Source organism: Callionymus lyra, chromosome 1 (genome assembly GCF_982586985.1).
Source record: "Callionymus lyra chromosome 1, fCalLyr1.hap1.1, whole genome shotgun sequence".
NCBI classification, from domain to species: domain Eukaryota; kingdom Metazoa; phylum Chordata; class Actinopteri; order Syngnathiformes; family Callionymidae; genus Callionymus; species Callionymus lyra.
In genome coordinates this window covers 14312475-14333895 of record NC_141818.1, presented here as the reverse complement: position 1 = coordinate 14333895, position 21421 = coordinate 14312475, and the positions used below count along the sequence as shown (strand labels likewise).

The 21421-nt window shown below is 39.5% G+C and overlaps 1 protein-coding gene across 2 annotated transcripts in view; it reads left to right on the top strand.

Annotated features, from left to right (window-relative positions):
• The window catches only part of arb2a (ARB2 cotranscriptional regulator A), a 150232-nt gene that overhangs the window by 81592 nt on the left and 47219 nt on the right, over positions 1 to 21421 (top strand). For both annotated transcript variants that reach the window (XM_087794663.1, XM_087794661.1), the window contains exons 9-10: positions 13287 to 13403; positions 18218 to 18302. In XM_087794663.1, the coding sequence (XP_087650789.1) occupies positions 13287 to 13403; positions 18218 to 18302 (202 nt within the window). The remainder of the gene's footprint in view (positions 1 to 13286; positions 13404 to 18217; positions 18303 to 21421) is intronic.

The window sequence follows — 21421 nt, the reverse complement described above, 5'->3', positions numbered from 1 at the left end:
TGACACGCACTCGGATGGACCGCTGGAAAATGACAAGATAATCACCGCGTTCAAAACTTACCTTCAGCTCCCAAGTAAATGCCTTTCACTGGGATAAACTAATAAATACACTGTTTTCTTTTCACATCTTCCCCACTGAAGGCTCTAATTACCCGGCGCTGACAAAGCCCTGACAGAGGTGTAATAGTTAAAAAGGTAATTTCTCTACAAGTTGGAGTTTCACTGCAGGAAGAGGGTCAGCGTCGTCGTCGTCGTCCCCCCCCTCCTCGTCCCTGTACCCCTCCTCCATCTGCCTGTCTCTTTAATGGTTTATTCATGCTTTTTGAGGACTTTTTGCATGATTGACTGACAAGGTCTTTTTCCGAAATAGCATCTTCAGTAATGAGAAATAATTGACTCCCTAATCAAAAAAAAAAAAAAAAAAAGGGGGTGATGATGGAATCCACAAACCCAACTGTAATCTTCTGTGGTATTTCCAGCAGAATTGACAGTCCTCGTAGCTTCAGGCTCTATACCACTTTGATTTAATTGCTTTTTTTTTTTTTTTTACGAGATTAATAATAAACCCTATACAGGGATGTGATTGTTGTGTAGGTGTGTTGCTCCTCCTCGGCTCCGGCGTTGTTTTTAATCAACAATATCACATGAAAAGCACTTCACTAGTGAGTTTTTTCCCATTTAAAAAAAAAACTCCCAACAAGGGAATTACTCTTGTTTTATCTGTTGCATGAATATATTGTGTTTGTTTCGTGTGTGTTTTTTTTTTACTCACTGTATCTTCTCTACTATTTAATTAATCAACCGACTACATTTCTGGCGTAATTATTAATATGATTATTTGTAATTATATTATTTATTTATATTTATACATTTATATTAATAATATAATTACATGCAATTTCTTAGGATATAGAACATTAACTTAAACATTTCAATGTTTTTTAGGTCAATTCTCTCAACCACACACACCTACACACACACACACACACCTACACAGACACACAAATCAACTCATATTAAGTTTTAAAAAATCACACATTCATCAGCATCACCTCCGACTCTGCTAAAACTTGAAAAAAATAATATTACTGACAACTCATCTACTTTTTTTTTCTTTCTCAACCCACTGTGAGTTAGTGCAAGAAATGTGAGTGTCGTCCCCTGAGGCTTCATGTGTATATGTGTGTGTGTGTGTATATGTGTGTGTCTGTGTCTCAGAAATGGACAGCAGTACCCGATGGATATTTAACACATTAGCTTTGGCAGAGCTGAAAGTGGTGTGAAAACACACTGATTTCCTAAGTGGCAATCATATCAACCTCACCGTCAGTGAGGCGTCAGGGAGCAAACATCTGTCTGTCAGTGTGTGTGTGTGTGTGTGTGTGTGTGTGTGTGTGTGCGCGTCGAGTGAGTGTGTTTATGCAGCAGTGAGTGTTAAATGTTTGTTCACATCAATCTGACATTGACTCCATTCTCGTCTCTGTTTGCTCACCTTTAGTATGTTTGTTTAAGTTTCACTTATCACTGTGACTCTTTGAAATATCTTTTTCTTTTCTGTGTGTGCGTTTTTAAATATTCCATCTTTGCGTCTCTTGGTGTGTGTGTGTCCTCTTCACCGGGAGTTGAGGGAGCCCTTGGATCTCCTCAATTGTCAGTATCACCGTGAGTTATGACACTAAAGGTCTCACTCGCCAACTCCCACCCTCCCTTGTTAGGTCCACTCAAAACGCCCCTCCCTCCGTCATCCCTCGCTTCTCTCTATCTCCGTTCGTTCCCTCTCCAGCCCCGGAGTTAGCCATCCGAAAACTTATGTTAAAACGGGGTCAGCCCCGGCGTGCGTTGGAGGGCCGTCCCTTTGACCCCGCTCTGAAATACTTACGGCTATTATTATAGCTTATAAATCATTAAGAAACTTTAATTATAGCAAAAAATTTCATGGTGGAAATGTGCGAGCTGACACATGGGGAAAGAGGGATTTAATGGGCCAGCGAGCCTCAGTACCGTGAGGGAAAATATTGAGGTTAGGCGTCTATTTTACAGCATCGCCGTAGGGTTTGGAATCAGCGTAGAAAGACGATGGGAGAAGAAGAAGAAGAAGAAGGGACGGGCGAGGACGAGGGCCTGGAGTGTATCCAACACCATGCAAGCAACTTTTACTCTGTAGACCGGAGCTGTTAATATGTCCAGTTGATTTGGGAAATGATAGAGATATTGCCCATCGCGCTTCATGGTTTCCTTAACTAAGTGTATTCTAATTAGCGCAAGACTTTAATTAGTCGCCGCGCAGCAGTTTTCGCTTTGTTACGGAATTTTTTGCCTAATTAGAAATTACCATTTGGAGAATTCAGGTAATTGCTCGGGCAAAAACATCCCAGCAACACCCTCCATTACAAATGTTTGGAAACTTGAACAATATAAATCACATCAGTTATTGGTAATGATATAATAAATTACATGACAATGTCAGTTTAGCACAGATGCTAATTAAAATCGACCTAGTTTGTTGTTTTTTCTTAGTTTTTTTTTTTACGTTTTTGTCCATTAAAGAAACTAAATTTTGCGTTAGAGACTGAAACAACACCAGATAAAGACTTTGAGAGGTTCTGATCCAGAACAAAGACATACTAACAAATGTTTGAACCCTGCTGTGTTCATATCAAATTAACTCAAAATTAGATTTCGCCTTCAAAATGTGATAATGTGACAAGAGACAACTGATCACCTGTTGGTTCTGTTCCAAAATTAGTTAAAAATATGAATTTTAAACAGTTGTCCAATGAGGCTGTCGGCTGTGTTTCAACCTGACTTCTGCACAACACAACTGTTGGACCAATTCCATTAAAAAGTTTTCAGTTATTTTCTAATATATTTCTTAAAAAAAAAATTCTAAAGGTATTCATTCATAGTTTTGATTCCTTCAGTGATAATCTACGATCTAAATAGTCATAAAATAAAGAAAGCGCATTGAATGAAAGTGTGTGTCCAAACTTTTGGAATTTGCTGTATAGAATAATTATAATAATACATTTGCTAATAATATTTTTATTTATATAGATGGTTTCAGACAGACTGTTCCTAAAACAAACATCTGATATTTAATAACCGTACATAAAAACTGCATAATGGTAAAACAATATAAAACAAGATACATTTAATTTGCATAATGTAATGTTGCATAAAAATACATTCAAAAAGTAAGGTAAAACACAATAAAAAAATTAATAAAATAAAGTTAAAACCCATTAATATTTCCAGTTGAAAGAGTTAAAAGGCGCCGACCCACTAAAAGCCAGTCTATAAAAGTGTGTATATAAAGAGTTTTAAAAGAAGACACAGACTCGGTCAGACTTATCTCCTCGGGCAGGCTGTTCCAAAGTAGGGTAGATCCAATTTTAACCTGGACTCGTGATCAACTAGCAGTGACCTGCCTGAGATCATTTTAAGATGCGTCACTCTCAGTGGTGCAGAAGCTGGAGTTCTTGCTTGCAAAACATGTTTCCAGAACACTACTAGCTCAATGATATCACAGGGGCAGCATATCTCAGTTGGTAGAGTGGTTGGACTTGTAGCTAAGAAGTTGTTGGTTTAATCCTAGCTCCTGATATGATTGTGAGATAGTGTTTGTGAATTGGTAATAGATGAGTAAGTTTAAAGGGCTTTAAGTACTAAATACGCAGAGACAGTGCTATATAAGTAACAACCATTTACGATTTGTCATATTTTCTTTTTAACTTCCTGATTTTGCGGACACCAATCCCGTGGACATACCCAGTTAGAAGACAAGAATAACATAAATTAATTGTGTCAAAGTCCATTTTTTTTGTACCAGCAAGTCCCTTTTTTGAACGTCCGTACATGGATGTTTTGACAAGTACATCCTTCCTACAACCTGTGTCCCCTCTTTCAGCCTCCGCCCATCCTCCAGTCTCTCTCTCTCTTCTCGACTCCCTTTTCCCGTCTTCCTCTTGTTTTCCATTGCGGGCACAAGCCCGGCGCGGCGCTCGCAGCCAGCCGGGCCGGCAGGGGTTTCCTGGCACGCCGCTCCTCATCCTCTACCTTTTGTCTGCGGCGGTGGACACTGGTGCTGTGTCAGTAAATATTTATTGGCCCTTCCTTTTCCGCAATGCCCCTCCACTGATGTCTTTGTATGTGCCTGTGCACTTATAGGAGTGTTTATGGTCCCACTCGTCCAGGTCCAGGTTTCAGGAAAGCCTTACGAAATAGTCAAAAATGTCCTCTTATCGTCCTCATCTCCACTCTTTCCTGCATTCCACATTTCTTTTTTTTTTTATTTGCAACCATACGAGAGCTCTAAAAGTAAAAGCATGTGACCCCGGCGAAGTAAAACCTCACTCCTAATCCTAATATCACACAAACACACACACTCACGAGCGCTCTCCGGCGGGCTCCCCAGGGCCCCGTGGCCTTGTGCTACAGAGGGCTTCCTTCCTGCGGTTAAGACAAAGGAAACTGGGGAGTGACAGGGGACCTGGGACTGCTGCTTCAAAGACCCAGAAAGTGCTAGTGTTGTCTCTTCCTGTGGAGGGTGTCGGTGGAGCGTTGGTGGGGGGGGGGGAAGCGGCCGCCTGTGTTTTTACAGCCAGCGACAAATATTGTGTGTCGTGCGTGTACGTGTCGGTGTCGCTGACAATTTAGGTTGAACCCCGGCTCTGATCCGAGATCAATGGGCAACACAGGCTTTTGTCTTTACGGTGCTCGATCTTAGTCCAAGGATCAGGATCATCGCCGGAGATCAGAGAGACGTCGGTCAGTATTGACGCTGCCTGTCACAGGCGTGTTGCTGTCAACAGGAGGGCAATGGTGTTGCTTGCGGTCGACTTTATGCTGTCATAATGTGAAGTGTAGCAGAAAACATGTTGATTCATCTTGACTGGGCCAAACTTTTTTTTTCAAAGAGGGCAACATTTGATGATGGGAATGCAAACATCCTACCTAGAGTTTGTAATCGTCAATATATTCTCAAGGTCAACAGAAAGTTGTATTTTTCCAATTTCAAAAATGTTCTATTTTACATTCTTCGGTTAAATGAAAAAGACAGCGGGCAGAATTACATTTTCTAAAGGTCTGAAATCAGGAGATACCTGATCTAGATTGACCAAGTGCCATCATTGAGGAGATTTGAAATTAAATCAAAAACATATTTAATGACCATAAATGTAACAAGTCAAGTGAACGTACGTAATCAATTCTAATGTATTCATGCCAACTTGATGTGAAATTATATTCTAAAGATAAAGGTTGGTACAAACTATTTAAACTGTCTTAACTTTTTCATTTATTACATATTTAATTGGGCATTTTATTTTTGGGGGTTAAAACATTTAACGCAAAACAGTGCTAGTATGTTGTAGCAAGCTATATGCAATATATTAATCATAAGTTCTTTAAATATATCTATTTAATGCTTGTATTGGGAAAAAAATGATTCAGTCATTGTCAAATAAAAGTAGATACAATCTTGTTTCTGTTATTGATATCTAAAATGTTAAATAATTGTCTATTTATACAATGCTAACCAAAAGTTTCATATAGATAGATGGATAGATGGATGGATGGATGGATGGATGGATGGATGGATGGATGGATGGATGGATGGATGGATGGATAGATAGATAGACAGATTTGTATGCTTTATTTAATTTTGACATCTTTAGACAATTCCAATCTTATCATGGTTAAAGTAAACCATTGTTATTTGTCTTGATCTATGTTCTTTATCGTTAGACTTACATTGTTTCATCTTGTTCTTTCTCTTATTTCTCTTTGTTCTTGTTTTTATTTTTATGAATAATTGCTGTATTGCTGTGTCTAATTGGAAAAAAAAACAATTTCCCGAAGGAGACCTCCTGAGGGATAAATAAAGTTCTACCTAACCTAACCTAACCTATAAAGCAAAGACTAGCATGCACAATATTAGCTCATGCACATTGCTTTTCAAGCCTCAGTTTATTTTTCTAGCCTGTATTTACAAAGCATCCGTTGATAATGTATACGTATACTTCAACCTAAGTTTTGAAAAGCTCATCTAACATCGATGCTATCACTGCCTGGTATTTTGTTTGATTTGTTAGCTTCTCAAAATATTTCCAACTTACTTGTTAAGATCAAAACCAGGCAAGTATTATATTAGTACCTAAACTTTAAATTAGTTTATTTTAAAGAGATGCCGTTTACAAATATGTATATGCTTCCGAAGGATTGTGCAAGAATCATCAACCTTGCCACGTGCCCTGCAGTCGACGCATGAATCTCCAAATATCCCGCGCATTAGTCGGCCTTTTGTTTGCCGAGCGTGTGCCACCGTCTTTGTCGAGTCCGCGCTCGTGTTTGCCCTTCTGTTCCGACGTCGCTGTGTAGAGATTTACGAGGGTGTACGTGTTTCGGGTGGCCATGGCATGTGTTTTTAAGCCTTCTTCGTTTGCGCACCCGCATGCATGTTTGTTTGTTTATTTTCCCTCCTATGTTTGCCCTGGCTTCTGGGAGGCTCTCGTCTTACTCACTGGCATCCACCGGACAGTTAATCAATCAAATATTCAAGCAGTGCTTCAGTGCTCAGTGGGTAGTCCTGGATTATCTGCGTCTGTTGGCACCAAGAAGCCACAGCACTGGCCTCTTCTCTCCACTGGCAGAATGACGTGGCGCCTCTCTCTCTTCTCTCTGTGGTTTCACCTTCTACTTGGCCTGCTTACTCCTTATGAGTGCCTCTCGTTCAATTCCAAATATTCTGTCAACTTCCAAATGTGCCCCCCCCCTCCACCCCACTCCCTCTTCTATATTCTCCACTCTGTATTTTCTCACAGATTTAATTGTTACTCTTCACGTCGACTATCTGACAGCAAGCGAAGACCCTTAAAGAGCTCTCATCTTCCTCTCTCTTTGCCCCGACTCTCTCTTTTCTCCCTGGCTGCACTCTTTCTAGGAAGGAGTCTGTCTGTCTCCCCGTGGGGATCGCTATTGTAGATTACCATTCAGTCTTCACCCAATTATCCAGTGGCTTTCGCTTGCCTTTGACACATAATTATCAAAAGCCTAAATAATTGTCTTTATTATTGCCGGTGTTTAGATGTAGCATCGGCGGCGGAGGCGTCGTCGCTAGGAGAAAAAAAAGGGAGCATCACAGGGAGAAGGAGAGGAATTGAAGTATTTATCTCGACCAGAGATTAACTTAGCATGCTGTTAAATGATGTCTCATCGCTTATTTCAACTCCTCGTCCAGATAAATAAACATGATTAAAATGCCCCCTACCCTCTTTTTTTGTACAGAAAGCAAGGCTTAAATACACATTCAACTTGTCAATGGTGAAGGTAAGATTAAGTGGGAATCAAACAAACGGAGCTCAGCGTTTCGGGCTGAAGAAAAACATCACCAACAATCACCTCTTGGATTCTAAAAGGTCAAACACGAGCATTACAAAGTGTTTTTTGGTCTTTGGTCAACAGAAGTTGGAAAGTGATTATATTAGAGATGTCACACAGTTTGTCAAAATCTCCTTCAGGCCTTCAGCTGCGCTAAGCAGGGGGTCCACGATCTGTTATGTCTGAGGATACATAGCAACCGAGACCTTTGCACGTATTAGAAGAAGGATTTTGAAGAAGAGGACTTTTTTTTATGCTTGGTTCAAAGCATGATTGTCAACTTGTTGATCCTGGTTTCTATATTTTTTTAACCTGTTTAAGACCACGGGCTTTAACAGTAACAGTCTGTAAAATATTCATGTGTTGGTGAATGTCTCCAAGGGGAAAATTTGGAAAAACACGTATTAAGTACATCTCTTGTTGAACTCACCCCATCAGATTTCCTTCAGGTCTAGTATTGGGGTGTCATGTACCTGTGCTAAAGTACCCTTTTATCCTAAAAAAAAAAGGCTTGAAGCTCTGTCAGGACATTTGAGAATTTTAACGGCCTGGTCAGGTGACATGATATCGGCCCATATTTGTTGTGACTGACAGATTTACTTCTAGGGAGAGAGAGAGGCTTATACAATTCTTTACAATGCTTGAATTTGCATCATCCATCTAGCGACAGAATGTCTGGCTTGTCGACCACCTGACAGAAACCCCTGTGGAACTGTAGCCGCCGGCTGGGATAAAAAACACCATGCATGACCGAAAGGCAAAAAGCGATGGGATTGGTGAACCTATGAAGCTAAAACAAAGAAATGTGGCTGCAGTATCATCTTTTCTTAGATATCACTTTTGATAGCAAAAGATTTACTGTGTAGTGACATGTGGACACTGTTGCCATAACATTGTTTGGTGCAAACAATCCTTTGCAAGTTGCAGAGAGGCATTTATAATGGCAATGGTGATAAAAAATAAACTTTATACTCTAACCCCCGCTCTAAGGTAGACGGCTTCTCTGTCTGGACCCTGCCTCAAATGTGAGTACTCTAAAAAAGACTTCATTTATCAAAGAGTTTATATTTCTGGGGCAAAAGTAAATGGTAAACATCCATCCATGTTGAAGGTTCTTTCCCAACAAACAAGACTCACGGATGTAAAACTTTTGTAACCATTTCAAAGGAATAACTCACTATAGGCCTCCCCTCCGCGTTCAAGATGACACACCTGAACTTTCACTTTATACGGCGGTACTACAGGGATGCTACTCTGCGGTTTGACCTTCGTCTGAAGTGGGCCACTAGCAAAGAGAATCGTCCTCAAGAGAATTCCCAATATTTTAGTTGTTAAACTCTGTCCGTCTGTCACTCATCTGTCTTGCATTTTCCTCATGTTCCTCCCTTACTCCTCCTGTTTTCATCCCATTCAAGTGCGACCTCCGACCTCCCCGCTTTTCTATCCATCTTTTTTTTTTTTTGCAATTCTTCTTAAACACGTCCCCTACGTGGAACCCCCCCCCCATCCCTCCACCTGAACTGCTCCCCGCATACCCAGCTGCTCCAGCGTTAAGGGATAGGCCAGCAGAGAGGCGGCAAATGTCTCAACATCTGTCTGATGGTTTTTCAGCTCTACAAGTATTTCCACATGTTTCACTTTCTTTCCCCGGTTCTGAAACAAGACTGATCGCGACAGCTGGACAGTTTCCCTTGTTAACGCCTCTCTCTGCATTGTGGGCATATTTAACTATCTTGATTAATATAGCCAACTCGCGGCCTAACGCGGTGTATACAATTACAACGTCGTAATAAGATGGCTTAGCAAAAACAGGCTGCATGTGGCTTTAGGGTTTTAGGGTGATTTGTGGGACACTGTACACTTTTGGTAGATTGAACGGGACACACAGGTAATGTATACCGGCCACATTTGTCATTGCAGCTTGTTAAAATGTAAGTGTTGAAATTATTGTGATCCACAGCGGCTACGAGCTCGCTCTTCAAGAGTGTAGTGCTGCCAACACACACACACACACACACACACACACATACAAACATGTGTAGTGCTTCTTCAGGCATGGCTGAGTAAGACACCGAGACGGTGCATACCTTCACCAAGAACCTTATTTTAAGTCACTGAAAATACTCCTGCTTGTATTTTCAGACCCCTCGGCCATATCAAGGGCATCGGCATTCCCTGTTCCAACTCCATTTATTGACCCGTCAACTCAAAAATAACAATATTAACATGGATTGTTGACAAAGTCACATGGAAGTTTATGTTTCTGGCTAGAGCTGAACACTTGATCAGTCGGTAAAAGCCATACAAGTGGATAATAAAACATTCAAACCTTCCTAAATAACATTAACTTGTTGCTTAACCATTCTCTGTTTGCACAGAACATATTTTATCAGTTTTTAAGCAGCAAACAGACAATACAATGAGATGATCAATAACATGATTTGATAATTATAGTTCAAGTTATTTTCTAATCAATATGTGAAAAATATCATTTATATAAAGTAAGTGGTTTCACATTAGGATTACAATACAGTTATGACTATAAACGAGCATCTCTTAGTTTTCACAGCTGGCTAAAAATGTCAACACCACAGAAGTCAAGACAAATTTAAAGCTTTCTGCATTCCTGGTTAACAGCTTATTTAAGAAGTAATGTAATATGATGGCTTTGTTTGTATCGCCAGCTGGATTCTTTTCAAAAACTAAAACAATAAACCCACAGTAAACTGTTGATTTACTCCTGCTCGATTAATTTGTATAAAAAATATTTTACGCTACAAATTCTCGGAATACAGTTGTTCATCTTTGGAGATAATACTTAGTTTCATGTTCTCAAGGTCAATAACTACGAGGATAAACCGAAGCGTGAGTCTAGTACTTGGAAATGTTTAAAGTGCCACTCACAGTTGTGTTAATATCATTAGATACTATTTGAATATTTAACAAACTGATTTGGTTTAAAATGGAAAATAGTTAGAGAATTAATTAATCTTTTCATTGAATAATGTTTTTTTTTCTGATCATCTTTTTTATCTTTTTACTTTTGATGTTTATGCTGTAGTAAATAAAAGGATAATTATTCATTCTGCCTCTGAATAAAACCTCTCACACTGAATCACTGAGGGACCTTGATAAATGGTCTGAATAACTGAAGGTATTTTTTCTAATTAGGAAATACATTTATCGGTAAATCAATATTTTAAAGCTGGTTTTCTCAGAAGAATTTGAAGCCATCTGTTACAACGAAGTCATGGGAGCAAAACTTGAACACAGCTCGGTTACACTTACAGTACTTTCCACTGAACCAGATCATTGTACGATTTCCTGTGGTCCGTTTAAAAAAAGCGGGTTTGCCAAAAAATCCACTTGGAAAAATGTATTTTCTGTTAAAATGCTTTTGACCGAGTTGAAGTTTTCCGTGGTCAGGCGGTTCACCGTCTCCTGTTCCTTGGCCTCTTCTCGCTGCCGTCGTTCTCGGGGACCAGACACCAGATCTTTGATTGACACCTTCAGTTGTAAAAGGTTAACTTTGTGACTCTCATGAGCCCAGTTCTGCTGGTAGACTGCAATCCAACCAGGCGTGGATGATGAGGCAATACAGCAGAGCATTGGGATGTGTGTGTGTGTGTGTGTGTGTCGCTTTATGGGTTTGTGTGAACAGTTGCCTTTTGTGTCGTACTTCACTAAATATAAGCCTCTATTTTTCTACAACTGATAACAATCTTGTGGTGACTATTCATCAGCTAATCTCTGCATCGCCAACTTTTTAGAAGGTTTTAGAAGCAACAATATTATGGTAGCATTGACAGACGGAACAGTTTGTTACGCTTGAATAAAGTCAAAGCCCTTGAATTAAAGTGATTTGATCGTTCCATGCAGCGGTGCCTTGGTTTGGTTTGCGACCATAATGGACATTCTTAGCCTTAAGGAGGTCTAGGCTCAAGTTATACCTCGGCAAACTCAGGCTTGACCAATCACCTTTGACCTGCACATTTTATTTAATCTATGGTTTACAAAACAAATGATGAGTCATTGAAAAAACACACTAAGTATAAAGTATAAAATACATACATTTTTGGTGGTTTTGTTATGACTAAATGTCATCGTGAACAAGCCTACATTATTTGAGGAAGATAAAAGCATTGAAGATGGTAGGTACAAATAAAAATCTGCCATTATTTTGAAAATAAAAAACTCTACTTCAATTATTAACGTTGATTTAAAGAAGAAAAACCCTTAAGATTCCCTTTCAATGCATCAGATTGAAACACAGGCGAGTGTGGAACATTCAATACATTTATTGGATTTGTCTATGGTGCATTCAATTGCGAAGGACAAAAATCGTTTACTAAATCAAAAAACAAACAAGTAAACAACAGAAAACACTGTTTTTTATGTTGAATAGGAATGCACAATTCTCTAGTTACCATAAAAGAATGATAATAACTTTTGTTTTTAATTTAATAATACATTTAAACACTCTCCTCTTTGAACCTTAAATTGTCAAGTAATGCATATTAAGGTATTTTAAGTCAATTTAAAGGAGCTACTCTTGACCCCCGAAAGCTCTGAGGAAGTGTTAAAATAGTTTTGCTACGTGTACTTTCCTGCTCATCTGTAAGCTAAAGGACAGTAAAACACAGTGTTCCCAAGGACTGGCTGCAGCGCTTCTTAAAGTGGCACCAGCGGTGTGGGAAGTCTATTGTAGTGCGGTAACAAGTCCTTTGTGTGACATTTTCTTTGGCGTTGACATTCAGAGGGGAATAGGAAGATGGGCCTGCGGACTCCACATTCTCTGTGACATGTGAAGGGAAAGGGTATTAAGGATGGGGGCCAAGATATTTGAACGTGCACAGAGAAGGACATTTGCACAGTACGTGACAAGGACGGGCAATGGCGGAGCCGCTCTTTCATATTCCACCATATAACATTATGCTCTACACCAGGTTGAATCAGTGTCTGCCAGTTTGGAAGCTGCCCACTGGGGCGGGGTTAGCATATATCTTTGGCGGAGACTGACAAGGACTAGGAGATTGAAAAGACAACGTACGTGAGCTTTAGAAACAAGTCCGTCTCCACATTTACACCTTATGTACAAATACTTTTTTTTTTTATTGTTTTAAATTGGGTTTTTTTTAATTGTTTTTTTAAACAATTTCCCAAAGGAGACCTCCTGAGGGATCAATAAAGTTTTACCTTACCTTACATTTCTTGGCCTTTTTTTTTATTAATCCTTCACTTTCATTTGGTCACATTTTTCTTCCTTTCTTTTGTTTACATTTCTAATAAACACACCAAACAATATTTAAGGGCCAAATTTTGCCGAAATGATCAGCTCAAAATCAAAGTAGATTAAGGTTCTTGTTGATATGATTACATTTTAAGATGGCAGTGTTTAAGATAAGGAAACGTTTTTATTATACGGGAACAAACATGGAATATTATTAAGATGGACCAAACCATCTAAAATAAAAAGACAATATTCATACTTCTGATTAATGAAAATACATTTTGTTAGGCCTAATTTAACTACTAAACTATATTGACCCTCATTTTTGTTTAAGTTTTTAACTAAGTAAAATTCTGATCAATATGGACCATATATAACTCGCATTCTGGCTTTAGAAGGATCATGTTTTTCAGTTTTTGTGTTGTGTCATTGGGAATTAAGGGAAATTTACAATAATGCCTTCAGGAATGTTATGTCAAATCGTCCGTATTATTAGTTTCAAGGCTATAAAATAAACTTCAATAATCTTTTTTATTTATTTTTCGCTACTTTACCATCTGACTGGGCTATAAAATATCATTCCAAGGGCCACAAATAGATTGCAAGCAACAAGTCTGGTGCTCCTGCAGTAAAGTAAAGATGCCTGACAGCTTTAACGTGATTCTCTTTGTTGTTGCAGATGATCCAGCGAGAGATGCAGGTGAAGAACCGAGTGTGTGCCGTGGCTCTGACCGACTCGGCTCATAACATCTGGCTGCAGGAGACCAGCAAAGTCACCCAGGACTGGATGCGAGAGGTGAAGTATCTGCAACGCTCCGGAAGACATTCATTGGTTGTTAACAAGTTACTTTCCTTTGTCCATCATCGTGCGTCGTGTGTTGTGTTCGCTGACCTAAACAGATCCCACTGGCCAACAGTTTGCTCTGGATGTCATACACAACCATTGTTTGTTTCCCTTTTCTTTTTATCAGCTTGTTGTTTTTTTTCTTACCTTCAGGTATGCATGTCGATGAATAACTGACACGGTTAACCTTCACATCTGTGTGTCTATGTATGTGTAAGTGCGCGCAGCCTCGTGGACAAAAGCGTACGAGATGGAATGTCCGTGCACATGTGCGTTTATGCTAGCTTCATTTTAGCTCTTGCCCTTTCTGGTTTGACCTCTGTGCAACGTGCAGCACCTGGACTCACTCTGTATGCACATACAGATGAGGAACAGTCAAGAGCAGACCTGCTCCTGAGCAGGAGATGCAAATGTCAGACACACACACACACACACACACTCCTACATGCACATGCTATAGCTTGACTCGATGCTTCATATCCCCAGCCCTTTTTGTTTGTGGCTATTTTCATTGTCTATATGTGGCTATCGTCCTCTCGTGAGTAATAACCGGCCATGAATAATTGCGTGTGCGACGAGAGTGGTGGGGATTCAAGGTTGCACCGGGCCCCAATCTCCTTTTTTTTTTCTCTGCTATTTTTTGATGCATCCCAGGGATGCTTGGGACTGGCATAATTGGAATTTTAAATGATTTTCTATTTGTGTTGATAACCTTAAACCTAAAGTCCAAAATCGTATTTGTCCAGCACGAGTTTCGGGGCCACAAAAGTCCTTTTGAGGAGATTAGATTTTATAAATGTTGTAAAACAAATTGTGGATATTCAGATAAAAAAATAAAAATAATAATAACTACTCTGATAATAAAATCTGAGTCCCAATCCAACCACATCGTTTTATAAATCTTTTCACCAAAAGTTACTTGAGTATGTGTATTTCTTTAAAACTTGAGGTTATTTATCTGCCTTTAGACCTCAACCAAGAAACAAAAACAATCTTTTTATCTATGTATTTCTCAAGAGAAATTCATTTTTATAGAGTTTTTTTATATATATATATTATATAAAGGGTTCCTCAACCTGTTTTGCACCATGGCTCAGTTAACTATAGTTATTTTTTTCATGGACCAGCGATTATTAAAGATGGTAAATATAAAATAATATGCATATAAACTAATGAAGGATAAATCGGACAAGTTTTTGGTTTGTTTTCATGCAGAAAGATTGGTGGTTTGCTATATGATAAAGCAACAAGATACAGTATGTCAAACACAGACATGTGTTTGATAATATAAATCCAAGTTAACATGGTTGTAAAGATGTGTTTTTCTCTTGTTAAAATAGCATAAAGTGCCTTAATATACTTGGGTAAAGATGTACAAATGAAGGCACAAAAAAACAATCACGGATCATGACTCTAGTTCACAAGTTGGATATCGAAGATCCTACAAAAACAAAGCTATGCTCGACATTTACCGTAGAAATAGTGTTTGTTCAGTGTCTCCTCCGAAAAAGGTCAGTTTTTGCTTCGTGAAGCTGAAGCTAATCCGGTCGATTGTTTCCGTATCCATTCAAATGTGGGTTCACTTTCATGATATGTGGTCATTGCCTGACCATAGCAGGTACATACAGTTTTAATGAGTCATAATATTGTTTTTATTCCAGATAAAAAAGACAGTATACCTTTCTGAAATCAGGTGAGATATTGTATTGTAGCATCCACGAGGTGGAAATAGAATATGAGCCAATATTCTATTTTAAAAAATAGTTGCAAAAGAATCAAATAAAATCCTGGCTTGTACAGTCGAGAAAATAAGAGGCAGTTTGGATGTGAATGGAGTGAGGAGGGACGGAAGAGAGGAGATGAAGAGATGTATTTGAAGACGGATGAGTAGCATGGCGAGGAGAAGTGAGTGAGGGAAAGAAATGATGGTGTACAGCTGGCAGCCTGTCACAGTCTCCAAGGTGTCTCCTGTCACTTTGTTGGCCTGCTGTCACACTCTAGTGGCCTGGCGCACACACACACACACACACACATGCATCCATGCACACACACACACACACACACACAGACTACCCTATGGTCATGAATAAACCATCCTAAATCCAAAGAGAGCAACTGGAGGAGGTGAGGGGAAAAGATAGACATGGAGCGAAGCATGTATTGATATTGAGGACTACTTTTGAGAAGTTGGAAGAAGAGTCGTAGCCTTTGCTATTCAAAGTACAGTCTTTCTTTCTTTCATCTAGACGGCGTCATGTAACTGTGGTCCCCTGTCTCAATAGTCTATAGCGCTGCATCACTAATACCACTTGTTTGTAAAGAGCATTCGTGGGCGAAGCAAGGTCAATATATATTGAAACAGCTGAACCAATACCATTGTTGTTTATGTATGTTATCCATTGTCCACAGTTGTTTTAATTAATAGGAAAAAAGAACATCACAGGATGCTAATGCTATTAGCTTACAACAGTGTTATAATGACAAAGGAACTTCCCTTTCGCTCATATTCATCGATAAAATGTTGGTTCTTCATAATAGTCCAATTATTGATGAGTACCAATAGCAAATAAAAAAAAACCTTAGTTAAGAGATTCATTAGATTTCTGCCACTTAAATGACCTCTAATTCTGAAATGAGTCGTAACAATGAGACAATCTTTTTTAGCTTTCTCTTTGAAATGAAGTTAAGCGAATCCAAACACTCGTCTCTCTTTCTGAACTTAGTTAATGTCACAACACGATCTGGAGCTTGTGATTCATGCGTTTGTGTCTTCTCGTTTGGACTATTATGACAGTTTATTTTAAGGAGCTGTCTCACTTGCAGTTAATAAAAAACTCTGCAGTGAGAATTATTTCACGCTCTAGTAGAAGAACTCACATTTGGACAGGATACAGAGAATTCCAACTCCTTATTAGAATTCTATTAATAATCTAATAGAATCCTTATCTTTGCATAAAACTCATTTGTTTGTCCAGTGAGACAAAGTTACACAAAGTTTGTTTTAGATACATTGCAACATTGATTCATGAGTAATGTTGACTCAAGTCGCCGTCATAGTGATGTCTGATCTCTTTGTCTGACCCAAAGCTAATCCCTGCTCACCAGACTGTGCGCTGGTGTGTGTGCGCGCACATATATGCAGAAGTTTGTGTGCACGTGTGCTGTTGCCCTGACAAATCTATTCAGAAGCCGAGCGGCCCAGCCTCCACTGGCGTGTCGATGGCGGAGGTGACAGGGGCGGGGAGGCAAAGACCCCCTTTGAATGACTTCTCTTATTCCCCTCCCTGCAGCCCTACTGCTCCACCACCCAGCTGACATCTTCCTTCAGACAGAATGAATGCATTAAATGAGATACAATGAGACACTTCATGTTGCATTCAAGGAGACCCACTGCTTCGGTCCGCCTCAACGTGGAGACCGGATTGAGGGAACACCTTGCAGGGAAAAAAATCCCGAATAGAGTCACAAAAATACTTTTTTTGTTTGTTTTTTCTAGGCCATCTAGATATAATTAAAGATGGCTAAACTGTTGGAAATATGACAAAACATATATGGTATTGGTTAATATAAAAACATTCTTGTTACTTACTCATTTTGTGGTTTGACAATCAGATTTAATCTGGTTTATGTTTCACTTTTTACACAATTATGCCGAGGACTTTCAAGGCGGGTCATTACAACACTCTTGTGTAATGATGGGAATATTTGAAAAGGGATGGTTCGCGACTCACCGCAATCATCAAGACCCACCGCTGACCCACACACACACAGGCACGCACACACACAGGCACGCACACAATCGAGTCCAGCGCTGTAATGGGCCGGCGGTGAAAGTAAACAAGACGAGATAAGCGGCGATTCAGAGGGACGCCAGCTGCACATCCTAATCTCTTTACGTTTTCTCCTTCTTCTATTGAACTTTTATCTTATCTCCTCCACGCATTCCTTCTCAGAGTTTTCTTCTTTACAAAAAAAATCTAACACGCAGGTCTTACTTTGAAATGTAGCCATGTGCTCACTGGAACACTTGTTTATTATTGACATTTTTTGAAAGGTAAACACTTTGGTGGAAAAAAAGGAAAAACAAGTGGATAAAGAGGTCCTCTTCTATTTCTGACAGTAGAGTTGTCAACCGTGGGGGGTTTTAGAGGACGCGGGGTGTTTGCCGGGGGGTTATGGGTCAGCAATCTGGGCAGACTCCCTCCCTCAGGACACCCGCTGATCCACCATGGTGGAAGGCCTTTACTCCCTACCACAAACAAACGCCAAGCTGTCTTAACATGTCACAGAGCTTTTAATTGCTCGCTCACATCTCTGTGTGCAACACTTTCTTTTTTTTCTTCTTTTTTTTAGCTTCTGATCTTCCACTGCACACACCCACACCTCCTTTTTTTGTTTTTCCTGCTGTCCATCGATTAAGTTTCATTTTGTGTTCCTTTTTTGGTATTAGTTTCAAATATCTATTGCTGTCGCTTACCTTCATTTGCAAGTTAAACACCAGGAATCTACACGAAAAAAGGATCATAACATGAGACGTCAAAGTAACTACTTACTCAGGAAGAATTAAACTTAATAGTATAATATTTTTAGAAATAAAATGTTTTTATTTAAGTACATTTCATTTATTTTTCTTATTTTTAACAATTTATCTTAACATACACAATAGGATGTTATCATAATAATGAGATGATCATTTTCATTTGTTTAATGTGTTGATTTTTTATTTTTATTTTAAATAACACCCTCATTTTTTTCTCACCCTATAGCACTGTTGTAACTGGATGTCAAGTCCAGAGCCCTTGGACACCCTACTTGAGCCCATGTTGCCTGACTGCCCCCGAGTTTCTGCAGGTATTTAAGCATTTTTTGTCTCTTCTACGTTTGCATAAGTTCACATTTTTCACAAGAAAATCAAAACTAAAATCGGTCTAAGTTGGAAAATATATCTTGTGCTGATCTGTCTGTTAGGATTTTAATTTCCTTGTTCAAAAGTCTGTTTGTCTACAACATTTCGATGGTTAGTCCCTTTTTGGTGTTTGAGAGATAACATACTTTTCCTAGAAGGATCATTATCAGACCAACTGTGGCAGTTGCAGATTATTCTAAACCCAACATCCACCAGTCTACAGACGCCGTTTGATTCAAGTTCTATTTCTGTCCTCTTCGTGTCACCATCCCGTTCTTTTTTTCGTCCATCATGTTCTCCTCCGCCACCTATATTCATTAATCCGCTCCTGCCGTGTTTGGCTTCCTGTCCCGTGCCCTCGCTGTGGCCGCCTGGCCTCGATGATGTCACCGCCATCATGAGAATGTATCCTTAATGTAGGATTAGGGATGAAGAATGTAATCCTCGACATGACCGACGATAAGGGATGATGATTGCAATGTTGTCTAAGGCGATGGGTACGGGCAGGCGAGTACAAAGGGCAGAAAAAAAGAAGAAAAATCCTGAAAAGGCACTTGAAATAAAAATAAAAACAAAGTGTGAGGACTGTTCTTCAGTCGCTCCATAGCTCTTCTGTACATGGTCGTGCAAGTCATTCCTCACAGTCCTGTCACTGCGACTTGAACACAGATATCTTATCTTAACTCGCTCCAAATCTCCTGTCCGTCCACCACTGAGTCGAGTCCCTCAAATGTCAAAAGAATTCTTTATGTATTGTTCAAATGTCACTTCTGACCACCATGTTAAACATCCCTCCTCACCCGGTCAAAAGACGGCAACCTTTAGCCCACCATCTTGAGGTCTTCTTTCTTCGTCTGACCGCCCCGATATCAACCTCGCGACCAAGGTTTTTTTTGACGCTGTCCAGCTGTATGTTTGCACTATTGACTCGAGCGCCATTGACTCGCACTACTTTAACTGTGCTGAAAAGATTGCGAGTCTCTGGCCTGTTAGCAGAGCTGCCAACTCAGCTTGTCTCTGGTCTTTTGGTGGCAGCTTCTGATGTCAAAGGTTGACTCGGCTGGCTTTGTGTCCTTGGCAGGCTGGCAGGTTCACAGGCACGGGCTATTGTGGCGGGAGTCGCAGAGGTGAGGAGGTTGAGAGAAGGTTGAGGGACGGCTGTCAGGGCATCGCGGCGCTACACTTCAATCGACACACAAACTGATCCCAAAAGTCACCTCTTCTGATGCCGCGGACGCTCTTGTCTGGGTTGCTATGGAAGGAAAATGTGTTGTTGGTGGGGGGTTTAACTGCAATATCACTAGTGCCACACACTTGTGTGTGGAATTGAACACACATTTACGATTAAAGACACTGGTTGTAAACAAATTGAACAATGTTGTGGAGGTTATAAGTTTGAATCAGCATCGTTTTAAATTAACACAACCCCAGTTGTGTTATTTGACGGTTTCACCGTTTTTTTTACATAGTAATTTGAAAGACATTTTTTGGTTTTTAAGTGCCACAATTTGTAAATATGTGTATCATACACAGGATTGCTGGAGACGACTTAATTGTGTACTCGTATGATGTTTAGTAAACACCTCTAATAGCTCACGAATCATTTTACAATCCAATGTTTTAACTGTTGCACGAAATATTCAATGTATATTAGTATATATTTTCCTCCATTTTAATAAATATAATTTTTAGCCATGCTCAACATCCCATAGTTGAATATGTGTGTGAGGTCTTAACAGGGTTCTTGAAGTGATTCGTCTTGGGTCAGACCTCCCAACAGCAAAAAAGAAAGTGATGTAACTGCTGACTTGTCGTCCACTGGTTTGAACGGCTGGCCGAGCTTTTGTGTCGGTATTAACTGGCAACTTATTGAAGGTGTCAACCTTCGACCCTGGATTATTGGAACACTAAGACAATGGGAGTCCGATATTTTTGTTTTATTGTCATAAAACCAACTATTTGTTTTGTTTTTTAATTCTGCAGATGAATAAGAAAAGAGTGATCGCTTCATACTCTCAGACCTGGTTTTGATCTTCAACCTAAACCTGTTTTCAACAGAGACTGGTCTCGGTTTTTCTTTCCTTCCGAGCGGTGAGCCACTGAATCGGTCGCTCGATGACTCGAGGAGTGATTGCAAAGTAAAGAAAACGTGTTTTATACTGACAAAACACACACGGCTACACACCAACGGCACAACTTCCTCCTTCGTAATTACTCATTGTCCAAGCCGATCATTAATTACAAAGGAAGAGCCCTCGAAAAGTAAACACTGATTAATGGCTAACAAAAGTAAGTTAATGTCTTACCTGTACTTTAATTACCAAGCTGTTCTGTTACAAGCATCTCAACACAAGAGTGTAATTAACCCTAATGGACTACATTAAGACTCCGGCTCGGTTTCTTTCTCAACATCCATACATGCATGTTTTCTTTCTTTCTTCTTCAGGTTCTAATACCAGAGCAGTAGAGAGGTCATCGAGACACACACAACACACACATGTGTGTAACACATTCAATGTTTGGACTAAACATTTTTGATTACCTCTACAAAGGAGTTTGTCTTTTTCTCTTGTTAGTGTTAATTTGTTTGTATTTTAATAGCCATAATATATCAAACAGTTGTTGTTTAGAAATGGCCTCACTCGCGAAATGTTGCCGACGCAAAACAATGGACTACATAAGTTTACAAAAACACATCACAACAATTTGCATCACTAAAATAAATCAAGTTCTCATTTCACTGGTCACATTGGTATCACTATAGTTGTTACAGTATTAACTTAGTTATAAGTAAGTAAAGGTTGTTTGTAAAGTGCCTTTCTAGATTAGGGTCACAAAGCGCTTTAGCAATCAAAAACAATACACAGTTAAAATATATACTTTAAAAGATCAAGGCGCATAAGACAAACATAGGAGTCCCAGAAAATCAGGGAAAAGCCTGCACAAATAAAAGGATAAGGAGTCGGTAGATCCATCAAACACAGAGCGAGAGGAAGATCGTTCCAAAGCTTAGAAGCAACAGGAACCATCAGTAGATTCTGATCCACAGACCTCAGAGCCCGAG